General features: G+C 55.0%; 1 protein-coding gene across 4 annotated transcripts in view; it reads left to right on the top strand.

Moving 5' to 3' along the window:
• The first annotated feature begins 16 nt into the window (after nt 1-16).
• CACNA2D2 (calcium voltage-gated channel auxiliary subunit alpha2delta 2) overlaps nt 17-13857 on the top strand; it is a 139036-nt gene continuing 125195 nt past the window's right edge. For 2 of the 4 annotated variants that reach the window (XM_008053401.1, XM_008053403.1), the window contains exon 1: nt 17-276. In XM_008053401.1, the coding sequence (XP_008051592.1) occupies nt 83-276 (194 nt within the window). In that variant the 5' untranslated portion in view covers nt 17-82. The remainder of the gene's footprint in view (nt 277-13857) is intronic. The other 2 variants (XM_008053402.2, XM_008053404.1) reach the window with 1 other exon arrangement.

Below are 13857 nucleotides of genomic sequence, written 5' to 3' on the forward strand. Positions count from 1 at the left end.
CGCCCCCCCGCCCCGCCGCCGCCGCCGCCGCCGCCGCCGCCGCCGCCCCCCCTCCCCGCGGCGCCGCATCTTGAATGGAAACATGGCGGTGCCGGCTCGGACCTGCGGCGCCTCTCGGCCCGGCCCCGCGCGGACCGCGCGCCCCCGGCCCGGCTGCGGCCCCCAGCGCGGCTCCGGTGCTCAGCGCCCGCTGTCGCTGCTGCTGCCGCCGCTACTGCTTCTGCCTCTGCTCGCCGCCCCCGGCGCCTCTGCCTACAGCTTCCCCCAGCAGCACACGTAAGTGGCCTCGGCCGGCCGCGGGACCCCGGCCGAGCCCTGCGCCCCCTCCGCTTCCCAGTCCGTACCGCTCCTTCCCTGCGCCCCGCGCCAGGGCGAGGACGCTGGGTCCGGCTGCCCGTGCGCCCAGGGACGATGGCCCCAAGCCCCGAGGGCTGGCAACCGCGGTCCTGGCGCTCTGGCTGCGTCGCGAAACTTCCCCGTGGTGCCCCCTGCTTCCCACAAGCCCCAAATGGGCAAGATCTTCAAACCTCGGGATGAGACATGGGGGTCTGAGTTTGTCAGCTGATTACCCTGTTGTTGGTCGGTGAGAGGGGAAGCCGGGGTTGGGTGAGGGGGCGTCCGGCGACCCCTGCCCCGCGGAGTTGGTTGGAGCGGCGCATCTGCCCCACGTTCCCTCCCTGGTGAGAGCCTGGCGCTTTGGAGCCAGAGGTGGGGGCACCTTCACACCTGTCTTCATGGGCTTTTCCTTTGATAGGGGGCTGTATGCAGAGGGTGTCTTGCTGTGGCCAGTGCCACAGAGAGCACTAGTGTCCTCCTGTTCTCGCCCCCCTTCCCTCGCCTCACCTGAGGAGAGAGTCCCCTGAAGAGCTCTGTTGGGAGGTGAAAGTGTTGGGTTCTGGGCAGAGGTGAATGGTGGGGAGGACCCCTGCCTGTTCCTTGCTGCCGCTGCTGCCGACAGGGTAATACATCTCCTGGCTCTGCCAGCTCCGCAGGTTCTCATGGTCCTTCTGAGCCTTCTTGCCGTCTTCAAGAGCCGGCAAACTCGGGCTGCCTTCTCGGGGTGAGACGTGTCTGGGGCTGAGAGTGGATATTCAGTGCATGTGGCCTTTAGGACAGTGCCCGTTTCCTGACACCGTGCCCCAGCCTTGTGCAGTCCCCAGATACCTCTTTGGGGCACGGTGACCACCTTACTTCTGTTATCCATCTCTGTCTCTGGGTCTAAGGAGCCACCTGTCCATGGATTCCATCACCAATGTCCTGGCCTGGAGATTGAGGCATGGAAAATCAGGCTGCTGGTGGCAAGAGGAAGGGGTCTGGCCTTAGGAAAGGGGAGAGGTTGGCTCTGCGTCATTAGATCGGTTCTGCCCAAGGGTAAGCACCCCTGGTTCTGCCACAAAACCTGTCAACTCCAGCTTGTACGTTCTCCAGATGAGGGAAAAACAAACTCTGGAAAGGCACTGCTCTGGGTCTCTCTCTCTGTCTTGTCATCTCTCTTCTCACAGAGCCTGGCTGTGCACAGGCGGGTGATCAGTTGGCAAATTACAGGTGCCGCACGGACGTGTCCTCTGTCAACCGTCTGGATTTTTTGTGTGTGCGTGTGGGGGGAGCACAAGGAAAAGAGCATAGTATGGAAGTTCAGTGCTAGTGGTTGCGTTATTGTCTTTTATTTGCTGTGATGAAATGGATTAAACCACAGTATTGAAAAAGAGCAAAAGCATTATTTTTTTGTTGTTCTTTCATCTTCAAAGCCAAGCACAAGCCAAGCCACAATTTTTTTTCATAGCTCCTCGAGTGAAGGTTTAAGTAGATGTCTCCTTCCACCTTTCCCTACCTCACTCCCTTTCCCTGAAGCTTGCAGTGGGTCAGATGGGTGCTAGACCTGCACAGGTCTCCCCTAGAAAGCCAGTGTGAGACCCTGACCAGGGTGGACACCTGTCCCCAGCCAGAAGATGGCGAGACTGGTATGACGGCAGCGGCACATTTCCAGCTAGACACTCTTCTCAAGTCATTATAGTTGGAGCTAATTCGAGGGTTTGGGACATGACTAGCAAACCATAATTAGAGAATGAGAGTGGGGGTGGGGTGGGGGCTGCGTGGTTCTGAGGGTCCAAGGGGAGGTGACTAATGGTGCAATGACACAGAGGGTTTGCTTTGACAGCCAGCGCCCTTCAGCTGCCCTGGTCCCGCAGATGCAGATGCCCACTGATCCTTGGAGGGAGGAAGGGGAGGGAATCTTGAGATTTCCCCTGTATGACCATAGCCAGTTGGAGTTGGTGCTTTTGTTGAACTGACATGAAAGGCTGAGGCTGCCATTGGGACCAGAGAGCTCCAGGGATAGTGGCCTCTTAGAACCTTCTCCTGGGTCAGCGTGGTTGGGATGGGATGACACTTTGATACAGGTGGATTTCCAAGGTGGAGAGTGGGACCCTTTGCCTCGTGGCACTGGGACAACAACTCCTCAGTGGGGAGGGCTCTCTATGGGAAAATCATTTTTTCATTAGTGTCTGCCAGTGCAAAGGGTCCCAGCTTCACAAACTGCTGGAGTTAGGGTCTGGGGCTGTTACTTCTGCAATCACTCTGGCAGCATTGCTCCCTGCCCACCAGGCGAAATGAATCTATTGATGGATTGAGAAGGGGAGAGGAATTACTGCTGGAGGGAGGCCAGGGCTTCAGTTTGAGGGAAGAAGGCCTCTCTCATCCCACCTGGATCCAGATCAGGGTTTCAAACAAGCAGGCGGCCACATGTGTGCGTGCATGTTTGTGCACTCAGGTATGTGTGTATGTGTGTGTACTTGTGTGCCTGGGGATGGGGGAAGATGAAGTCAGAGAGTGCTCCCTTTCATCTGCCTCCTCCTTTGTCCAGTTATGCCCACCCCAGTGTTTAGGCTGCTGCTGGCTGAGTGCAGCCCTCACTGCCCTGCTCCTCCTTGGTTCTTTCCTTCTCTCCTCATCTGTGTCCCCTTCTTTGGGTCTCTTGTCAATCTGTGCCCACCTGCCCTTCTCACCTCATCTGTCCTCTCTGTTGGGTCTCTATGCCCTGTTCTCCAGTGTCCCTGTGTTTCTCTGTCCCTGCTCTGTGGAGTCTTGACTGAATGCTAGGTGGAGTGCCCCACTGACCCGCCCACCTGGTTGCACCCTTCAAGCCCAATTTTGCTCCAGTGATGGTGTTGGCCAGCGTCTCCCTCTGGGGTTGGGTGGGAGCAGTGAGGGGCTGAGGGGTTTGGACCCCCAGCAGATTAATGACAGCCAGAGTGCGTGTTCCTCTCCTGAGTGGACACATGGGGAGCCGTATCCACGAGAGGGCATGCGTCAGTCTAGCTACGAATAATGGTGGGTGACGTGTGTCTGTCTGGGCTTCCAAGCCCCTGTCTCCACCTCCCTGTGGCTCTCCCTGTTGGAAGGAGGCAACATCATACATCTGGGTCCCCCATATCTCCAACAACCTGCCGCAGCTTTTTCAGGAGGGAGGGAGTGAGGCTTTGCAGCCTGCTGATGCTGCCACCAAGATGCAGTGCTGCCAGGTGCTCACATCTCTCCCAGTGTTGAGGATTTGGGGGGGCAAACCCTGACTGCTATCCCCGCCGGGCCCTATCTTTATTGGGTGCCTCCTTCTGGCCAGCTGTGCCCGACTAACCCCAGAGGAGGAGGAAGCTCGTTTTAAGCTGAGTCCCCTCATAGTCTGCAGGTGAGTCTCCAGATTCCTTGTTATGCCCCATGTCCCCATGGAGAGACTGACTCCAGAGTGAAGACTGAAGCTGGCCCCATGACTGTTTCTGCAGTCAGTGTCCCCTCTCCCCTCTATCTGTGTGCAAGTGGGCACTCTAGCTCTTGGCACCTCAAAAGTATATGGGTGAACACTGCCAGCTCCTCGGAAGATGCAGCTTGGGGACATGCTGGGTGTCGGGTATAGACCCTGCAGCCTCAAACTTTGACATCCAGAGCTGACCCTCTTCCTTTGGGATGACCTTGCCTTAGTTGCCCCAACTGAGATGATAGAATCTGCTTAAGAGGCTGGTGGTGAGAATTAATGGGAGATGACGTAGCCTCTTGTGGGCAGGAAGGGTTCCACCAAGACCATGGCGACTATCGTGGACGTCAGCATAAAGCCCCGCTACTGCAGCTGTGTGCTCTCCGCAACCAGTCTTCTCACACAGCTCCCCTGGGTTCAGCATCTGCCCGCCTCTGCTTTGCTCATTCTGCCCCCTCACGACTGTGTGCTTTTCTCAGGGGTTCAGATACCCTCCTTCAAGGCCTCACACTCGCACCTCTCAGAAGCCTCCCCAGTCTTAGCTCTGAGCCCTGCCACTCACTCAGACTATGCCCTACACCAGATCCTAGCTCTTTAAGGACAGGCACTGGGCTACTTCCTTCCCTCCCTTCCTGCAGCCCAGCTTGACTGTGGTGGGGGATGTCACCAGGTTAATGGTAGTCTCCTAGGCCCTCACCTATGTTACTGCCTTAACCTCAGAACCTGTGGTTATGCCCATCCCCCAGGTGGGGAGACTGAGACTTAGAAAAAAGAAGGGACCTGCCCAAATGCCCACAACCACTGGAAACAGGGCTGGGAAAGGATGTATCTGTCAGACACTTAGCTGCCCAGCCAGATGGCTGGGGACATCTGGGCAGTGGGCCCAGGAAGTGGAGGGGGAGGCCTGAAACTTGAGTCTTTGGGAAGAAAATGAAAAGGACCAGGATATAGGAGTTGGGCCTAGGCCTCTTACCTTTCCTGTGCTGTGCCTCTTTCCTCCTCTGAGTCTCAGGTTATCCAGAGGACCTTCCAACTTCTTTGGCCTGAGGTTGCCCTGCCAGCCCCAGCGCTCATAGCCCCAGTGCCCCCCACCATACACACAGGCCATCGTGTAGCATTCCCAGCTCAGGGTTTCTCTCCCCCAGGCTTTGAGTCATGGGCAGGCCTGCTCAGCACAGAGGGGTGGGGGAGGACAGAGTCGCTGCAGCTGAAAATGAGATATTGTTTCCCTCTCCAGATTCCAGTATGATTCCAGAGAGGAAGGTCACGGAGTTGGGGTTGGGACTGGGGGCTATTAATGGAAACCTGAGGCTGGTTCTGCGAGTCCCTAGAAGTTTTGCCAGGACCCAGGGGAATTCAGAGGGCTAGGATGTTATAGATGTTTGGGGGGTGTCCTGCTGTCTGGATGGGTAGGACTTAGGAACTGAATGACCAGAGTTCTCAAGGGCTCATTGCTAGGGAACTATTCAAGGGGCATCTGGAGGTTTGGGAGTCAAGGCTAATAGATGTGGCCCTGTCAGGAAGGATAGTGTTGCCTGTGGGATGGGAGTGGTCCCTCTCTCCTTCCTCTTCCAGCCATTCACCCCCACTCCCACCTAGAGATTTGCCTCCATGCATGATGACCTGTGTCCTTAAATGATTGTGCTCCGGGCTTCAGACCTGGTGAGGGAGCTCTGGAGCCTAGGGTACCTTGAGGCAGTGGTGGGGAGGCTTTCCCACCCCTGGGAAAGCCAACTGGGGAGATTCACTTCATGTCAGGTTTCTTTTTTTCTGGTGCCTACTGTCTAAACAAGAAGCTACAGAATCAATATTCGTATTCCCAGAGGGAAGCGTGTGTGCGGTTTTTGCTTTTTTTTCCTTTCCCTTCCTCTCTTGTCCTGTGTAACCTGAAGAGCCTCCTGAGCTGCCTGTGGCTACGGGCAGAAGGGGGAAGGGTCAGTGCAGGTGACCACAGAGATTGAGATGCCCCTAGGGGCTTGTGGGGTCCCCTCAGGGGCCTTTTGGGGTCTCCCTAAAACAGTCAAGGATTCTGTCATTCAAGAACACACAGACCGAGCACACATAAGGTCAGGATCTAAGAGGTAGGGCCTGGCTGAGCCACCGCAGGACTCAGACCAATGGCTTGGTGTCCCCAGTCCTGGTCCTGCTCCCCTTACCTGGGCCCCCACAGGGCCACTGCTAGTACGGAGCCTGGTACTCCTCACAGACTAGGAGACACTATCTAGCAGGACTGGGTGGGAAGAATCTTCACCAAGTGGCCCAGAGGGTGTCTTCCTTGGGTCAGGGGACCTCTGTCAAGGGCAAGCCCAGCCCAACCTTCTCAGCTGGGTAGATTGCTTGCTGACCTTGAGTAAAACCTCTTCTCCTTGGGCCTCATTTCCTCTCTTCTGGGATCCTTCCAACTCTGATATCCCAATGCTCTAAGATAGGTCTGGGGTCTTCCCGCTCCACTCCACACCCTGCTGTAGTCGTGGGTTGAGGCCTGACCCCCAGCCCTGGTGGGCCTTATCTCTTCTGATGTGGGGGTACTTGGACCTCCCATCCTGGCCTCTGGCTATACCTTGGGGTGTCTGGCAGCTACTTTTCAGATTGACCCACTTTGAGCTCTGATCAGCCTAATTGTTTAGCAGAGAGGGAGGGGCATGGGAAACCTTTCCTGCTGTTCGTTTGTCATCTCTCCCCATTTTGGAAATGACCCTCATTAAACAAAGGGGAAAGGAGTGGGTGAGAAGTCTCTTACCTGCCCTTCTTAGATCCTGGGACCCTTGCTTCCACCATGATGCCTTCCTTCCCTGCTGGCCAGGTCTTTCTGAATGAGCCCTCTCTTGGTGTGCACTGAGACTCTACCACATTTCTTACCAGCTGTGTGACATTGGGAATTTTATCAGCTTCTCTGGGGCCTCATCTGTAAAATGGGGTTCCCATGAAGGTGCTGCTTCATAGTGTTGGGGAATGACAGGTCATGAGGGATGGGTCTGGCCCCAGGGAGTGTGCGATAAGAATCTGGGGGAGAGGTTCTCCATCCAACTGAGCCTGCACTCTGAGTCCCAGGCACCTGTCCCCTCACCCACAGCACCCAGTTCTCAGCCGGCCCCTACAGATACCTGAGACCCAATCGTAGTTTCTGAGTCTTTCCTCTTGTGCTCAGCTCTTGTCTTGGTCTGTGTGCACATGTAAGCTTGTATGTGAGAGTTTCTACACTTGCGTGGCCATGTGTGTTTGTGCATGTGTTTTGCATGTGCATGTATGTTTGTGTACACACCCACTTATGTGTATGTGTGTAGGCATGTGTGTATGTGAATTCTCATGTGTATCACAGGTGCAGCATGTGTATGTGCCCATGAATTCAAATGCGGGCATGTGCTTGTGTGCGTGTGTGCCTGTGTAGTGCAGGCACATGTGCGGTTTATCTCTCTGCAGCCAGAATGCGCTCCTAGTGCCCACTTTCACCACCCGCCTTTGAGGTTAATGCCAGGGCTCGGCTGGGCAAACACTGGCGGTGAGAAATAAAGCATCCTGATTGTTAGGACCAGTGTTTTGCAAACTTTTATGTCAGGAACAGCCTGAGTTAAGACTGAGCTGGAAAGTTTGATCATCTACCAACTGGCGTGATGACAGTCTGTGAAGGAAACAGAGGCTGCATCCTTGTAATTCAAATTTTTGCAAGTTGAATGGTATTTAGATTCACTGGAGAACTTGGGACTCAGAGGAGCTCTGCAAGTCCCTTGTGAAGTGAAACGTCTTTGCAAACAGTCCTTCCCTATGGAAAATCTGGAGGGTGGGCGTGGAGGTCAGGGTACAGGCAGAGTGGGAAACCCTTGTTGTGTGACCTTGGCTGGCGTTCTTTCAGAGTGGGTGCTTCTTGTTTGCACCCCGAAGGGCAGGTTACTGGCAGCCCTGGAGCATCTGTTGCAGGCTTGAGGTCCTCCCCCACAGCACGACACCGTGCAGTCAGCAGGCACGATTTGGGGTGTAAAAGCTTTGGCTTGATGATCCCTGCATGTTCTTCTGCTTGGAGCATCTCCAGCAAAGATGTTTCTTTTTGAGGATGAATTTTTGTCTACTGAGTCTTCTTAAAGCTCTCCGGGTGCCCGGCGATGGGCACTGGCCCTTCGGGCTGGGTGGGTCCACATCTGGTGGGTTCTGATGTCTGAGAGAACTGCAAGTTTGGCTTTTCTGGCATTCTCAGGGCTTGTGTGTTGTCACTGCTGGGATGGTCCTGGGTTCTTGGCATTTTGGGAAGGGGCCTCCGCTAAAGGGAAGACAGTGGTGACTGCAAGGGGCTCAGGAACCTCTGGGTCAGGAGGGGTTTCCTGTGGGGGCAGGGAGCCTGTGTGGAACCAGCTTTTCAGGTAGTATGGGCCTTGCATGCTTCCCTGACTTGGGAAGAACATATAACAGCTACAGAAGCCCCTAGAAGCCCTGATGCTCCCCTCACATAGACAGAGAAACTGAGGCCCAAGTTGGGGAAAGGGATCCTGCAGGCCCCACATTTCTGCTGTGAGCCGGGCCCAGTCCCCATCCCTAGTACTCAATACAGGCTGCTGGTTGGGTGATTCCCCATTCAGCCTTTCTTGTATTAACTACAACTGTTTATCTTAAATTACCTATCCATGACTGGGGCGAGGGAGCGAGTTGGGGTCTCCTTTGGCAAACCCTCAGGGCAAGGTACCTGTGTGGTGTGAGCCCCTCAACCACAGTCTCTGGGGCAGACTCCGATGTCAATGGCCCTGTGCTGTTTCAGAGTCACCAAAGCTTTCTGGGTCCCCTTGGGAAGGACAGCTTTGTCACCAGGCAGTATGGGCACGGATGGGCTGGCATGTTCTTGAGACAGGTAGAAGCCCCTGCTCTGCCTCAAGTTTCCAGCCTGACATGGCATTTTCGTCTTGAGAACTTCCTTCTGCAGCCCATGTTCTCCTCCCACTGGCTGGCGCTGCCTGAAATGCTGCATTTGAAGCCTTAAAGGTCAGGCCCGGTACTGCCACTGGTACCGACAAACAAACAACAAAACAACTCACCCCAGCCCTGCCCCCAGCTTAGTGATTAGAAAAGAGAACAAGCTGACAAAATAGGCCTTGGTGTTAAGGGCCTTCCTCCCTATGAGCTGAGGTGGTGGTAGGTGTAGTAGGGCCCCTGGAGTCTTCTCTTCTCTTCTTGGAGCCCTCAGGCACACTGCAGTATCTCCCATTGGGGGTTACCTGTAGCCTTGCCCCTCAGAAGCCTGCCATGGGCAGAGCCCTACTTCTCAGCGCAGCACTTGAGGCCTTGCCTGTGCTGGCTCCAGCTTCTGGCCACTAGCCCTGAGAATATCCAGGACACATGCAGGTCCCAGTAGGAGCTCTGGCCTCCCCACATTCTGGCCTTTGCTCACCATGTCCCTCTCCAGACTGGCCTGCTCTGCCTGCATCCTGGGTCAAGGAGCCTTCTTGGCCAACACCCTCCTCTGGCTTCCTACCCTGTGGGCCTCTCCTATCACCCTGTGTCCTCTCCTCCAGCTCTGAGCCAGGTCATAGGACGCTTGAGGAGTTGGCATTGAGCTGACTGCCACCCCTTCAAAAGCTGTTCCTGAGGAGTATATTTGGCTACAAGGAAAAGAGGCTGCTTCTGTATATACCTTGGCAGCTCCAGTATGATGGTTTGCTTCTTCATGGTTAGGCCCTTTATTCCCGAAAGTTGAGAGGTGGGTGATGTGGACTGTCAGACCAAGTTATTGCCTGTGCTCTGCTTGGCTGGCCTCTCACTTTTGGTGTGGCTCTCTGTCCTTGGCAACTTTCCTTATGGTAACAAGATGGCTGCCACTGCCCCAGGCATCACATGCAGACCCAGACATTAGGCATAGAAAAGATGATTCTTCTGGGTTCCTATTAAGAAGAGAGGAAATCTTGCCCAGAAACCCTTAGCAGACTTCCCCTTATACCTATTGGCTGGTGCTGAGTCACATGTCCACTCTAAACCCATCACTGGCAATATAGAAGGTTCATGGTGATTGACCTAAGCTAATCAGGATTTGCCCTTGAGCTGAGAATGGGGTCACCTTGGGACTGGAGGTGGAGATTCTATTGACTTGGGTTTTATTAGCAAGAAGGCAGGGAGTGATGGACAGGGAGGCAGTCTGCTACAGAGTCAGTCAGATAAGAAGCCTGAAGATGGGAGTAGGAGCAAAGGAAGAAGATGGGAGGGGAGGGGAGAAGAGGGATGGCCATGCCAAGCCAACGTTTGTTAAGGAAGTAGCTGTTTTAACCATGTCAGTCACTGCAAGCTGGGCCATGGGTGATGTATTCTACATATGTCAGTGAGGTCAGTCCGTTTTTATCCCCATTTCACAGACAAGAAAAATTGAGGCTTGGCCAGGCTAAGGATGCTAAAATCACACAGACGAAGAGTGCTGGAGGCAAGATTCTGCCTAGTGCTGGGGGCCAAGCTTTCAGCCCTGCCCCACAGACCCCCTCCGCAGCTCATCTCTTCCAGACCACAGAGCCCTCAGAGTGTTCCCACACTCCCATGCTGTCCCATCATGCGTGTCCCTCTGCAAGGGCTGACCCTCAGGCTGACATCCTTGGAAGACTTGCTGCACTGGCTGCTGGCTTTCTCACTGGGCCTGTGGCACCCCCAGTTCCCTAAAGGCACCTCAAGTATCAGAACTAGGAGATTCTCGGCCTCCAATCCCCCTCCCAGTAGAATAGCCTCACCCTCACCTGTGGTATGGGTATGGATCAATGGGAACTATGAGACCATAAGTCCAGTTTAACTCCTGAGTAGTATAGATGGGGAAACTGAGGCCCAGAGAGAGATGCTGCCTTGGGCTTCAGCAGTTGAGACAGCCTAGATTCAAACCCAGGGGTGGGAGGAGCAGCCACTGCCCTGGAGTTGCCATGCTGTGACAGTTGGATTTGGTCAGTCAGGGGCCTGAAGGAGGTCATTCAGGCTACTCCCGCATCCTGGGCAGGGCCTAGGGCAGACTGTTTAGCACAGCAGGAAGCTGCTGGTTCAGATGATGTCTGAAGATAGGACTGGCAGGAGTGGGCTAAGAGGACAGGAAAAGGGGCATGTCCTGCTGCTGTGGAACAGCTTCGCTAACCTGACCTTAATTGGCCATAACCAAGAAAGTGACCCATGGATATGGCCAAGGGGAAGGCCCAAATTTGACCAGGTGCTGCCCATGAGACTTCATTCTCATCTTGGGGGGAGGATAGCTTCAGGGTGGTTGTACTTGTACCTATAGTGGGAGTATACTTGTGTCTACTTATGACAGAGGGGTTTGGGGTGTCATTGGTCAGCACTGTGGTGGATATGACAAGGTCTGTGCTCCACTGAGGCCATGTTCTTTTGTCCTGGCACTTGGCCCTTCCCATTACTTTCTGGGCTCTGTTCCCTACACCAATTGGGTCCAGGTTAGGCACAGTGTCCAGGAGTTGGTCAGCCAAGTATACATGTCTTGGGATAAGCCCAGAGCTCTGTCTTGCTTTGGGTTGGGGTGCCCCTCTGGCCACTGTTCTCCACTTGTCACATGAGGGAGGAGGGCTCTCTGGAGCTGTCCAAGGGCCAGGGAAAGGAAGGAACTGGCCTCTACTGGGTACAGCCATGAGTCCTCCAGACCAGGACAGGCCTCCTCTGATCTGGGTCTACTTCCAAAGTCTTCTCCCCATCTATTGTGGGAAACTGGTAGTAACGTCTCCTATGTGTATATGCAGTAGCGGGGCAGGGCAGCCTAGAGTCACTCTCAGTCCTCCAACCTTTCCATCCTTCACCTTTTCTCCCCATTCCCCCACCCCCTAGGCTTTGCCTGGCCATAAGCAGGCAGGGTGGCCTGGAGGTAGGGAGGCAGCATGCATAATTTTTTAAGCCAGACCTTGGCTGGTACAGGCCCTAGAAACCCTAGGGTCTGTGGGCCTCCCCTCTGCCCTTCCTCTCCCAGTCTCTTCCTACCCTACTCTAGCCTCAAACCCTGTCCAGCTCACTTTGGTAGTCTGGGCCAGCCTCCTGCCCTCCTCCTCCCGGCCTCAGTGTCCTCATCATCCCAGCACCCTCCAGAGTGACGGTTCCTTCTGCAACTGATGATGTTGCTCCCCCTGCCACTTCCATCTGCATAGCTATCACCTCTGTCTTGCCCTGTAACTGTGCTGTGGAGACCTCAGGCAGGGTCTCTGAGGGGCCTCAGAGGAGTCTCTGAAGGGGATCTCTGCCCTCAGGACTCAGTGCCCAGTAAGGCAGCAGCCAGCTCCTTCCCTGGAGACTTAACAAGTACCTACGATACATTGAGCATGGAGGAAGCTGGGGAGAGATTGGGTGGGCTGCTGAGGGCCCTGCCCCAAGCAGGACCTATCTGTGGTTCGACTGACCTCTGCCTGTCCCTCGGTTCTTGGCTGGAAGTCACTGTCCCCTGAAACCACCCCTTCACCTCCTTGTGTGGGTTGGGAGCTTCCTAGGCTGCTTCAAGCCCCCTTCTTCCCTCCTTCTTGTCCTGAAATAGACTTTGCTGCCTGGCTATTCAGGGGCTGTGTGCCTAGGAGGGGCAGAGGCAGTGGTAGCCTGTCCTTGGCTGGAGCTCCAGGCTAGCACATACCAAGTGTTTAATAAATGTTTGCTGAGCAGGGGGCCCATGGTTTGTATAGGTGTCTACAGGGCCAAGCTGGTCATGACTGTGAAGGATAGAGTAGGCTACCACATTGTCTAAGACAGGGCCTGGCCTTGCTGATGCCAGAGGGCAAAGGCCACCTCCACACATCCTCCTATGGCTCTTATAAGGGGTTGTCCCAGCCCAGGGGCTCCCCTGGGGAGTGAGGTTTAGGGGCAGTCCAGGGACCCGGCATCAGCATTTTTCTGAAGTGCCTTCCTCCACACCCCACTGCTGACCTATGGCCTTAGGGGATAGGAAGGTAAACAGGACCCCCTAGCAAGGGGGCGCTGAGGCTCCCAGGTAAGAGGGATGGGAAACTGGATACTGGTTCTGAGAAGTATTCTGACCATGATGTCTGTAGGAGTCAGCTGTTCCCAAGTGCCTATGCATATGACCAGTTGCCAAAGCCCACACCCTGTCCCAGGGAGATCACCTGGCCTTCTCAGTTGCTGGCCCACTCCTTCCAGACTGCTCCTCTGCATTGATTCTTGCCCATGTCCCAGCTGCCTTGCTGACCACTCCATGGCCATCTTTGAGGACAAAAGACTGTCCCTTCACCACCCAAGTCTACTCTTCATGTCTTAGCTGTGAGCTGGGCCCTGAGTGGGCTCTGGGGTCTCCAGGGGTCAACTGAGTCTCTGCACTCAGGGAGCTCACAGTCCATGGGGAGGATAAACAGTGAGAAAGCAAGGATGAGTAAATAACAGCCATGTGTGGCTGGTGCTCCAAGCAGCATCCAGCAGGTGAAGAGACACACTCTAGGCCCCAGGGTCCCCAGCCTGTCCCATGGCCCTGGACCTCCCCAATCAAGGTGTGGAGGTCCTGAGGAGATAACTTTGACCTACCTTCCTTTGAGGATAAGTCCCTGAAGAGGGGACAAGGCAAGGAGCAAGGTTGGAGTTGGGGAGAGGCTTGCCTTGTATGTCAGCCCAGCCCTTGTTCTGGAAGCTTGTGGCAAGTCCCACCCTTCTCTTACTGATATGCTCCCCATGGCGGCTGCACCCCTGCGCTGGGCCTTCTAGCACCTAGGAGGCTATGGGATGCCCAGAGCTCATGACTGTGGCCCTGATTGTTTGGTGCCCCGTAGCCCCAAGTTTCCTGGCACAGAGCAACTGGGGAGAGGGTTGTGTGGGAACATTCCCAGAGACCATTAAGCCTAATAATTTACATTGTTCCTGAGCTAGCGCTAGGGGAAATATATTTCACAGGTGATTTCCAGACTGGTGGCATATGGAGGAGGCCATTACTCTAAAATGAAGATGGGTGGGGACTTCCCAAGGCCATCTAAGAGCGACCCAGAGCCATGGGCCGTGTTGGCCTTGATTTGTATGCCTGCTGCATGGTAGAAAGCCTGGTCCTCGGGATTATAAAGATAGCCCCATGTGTGTCCTTGTTTGTGTCTCAGTTACCTCATCTTTAAAATGGGATCACATGTCGGGCTCAGTGGCTCAGCCTGTAATCCCAGCGCTTTGGGAGGCCGAGGTGAGTGGAT

This window comes from Carlito syrichta, unplaced genomic scaffold, assembly GCF_000164805.1.
Source record: "Carlito syrichta isolate Samal-C Ts95f unplaced genomic scaffold, Tarsius_syrichta-2.0.1 Scaffold288153, whole genome shotgun sequence".
Lineage (NCBI taxonomy): Eukaryota > Metazoa > Chordata > Mammalia > Primates > Tarsiidae > Carlito > Carlito syrichta.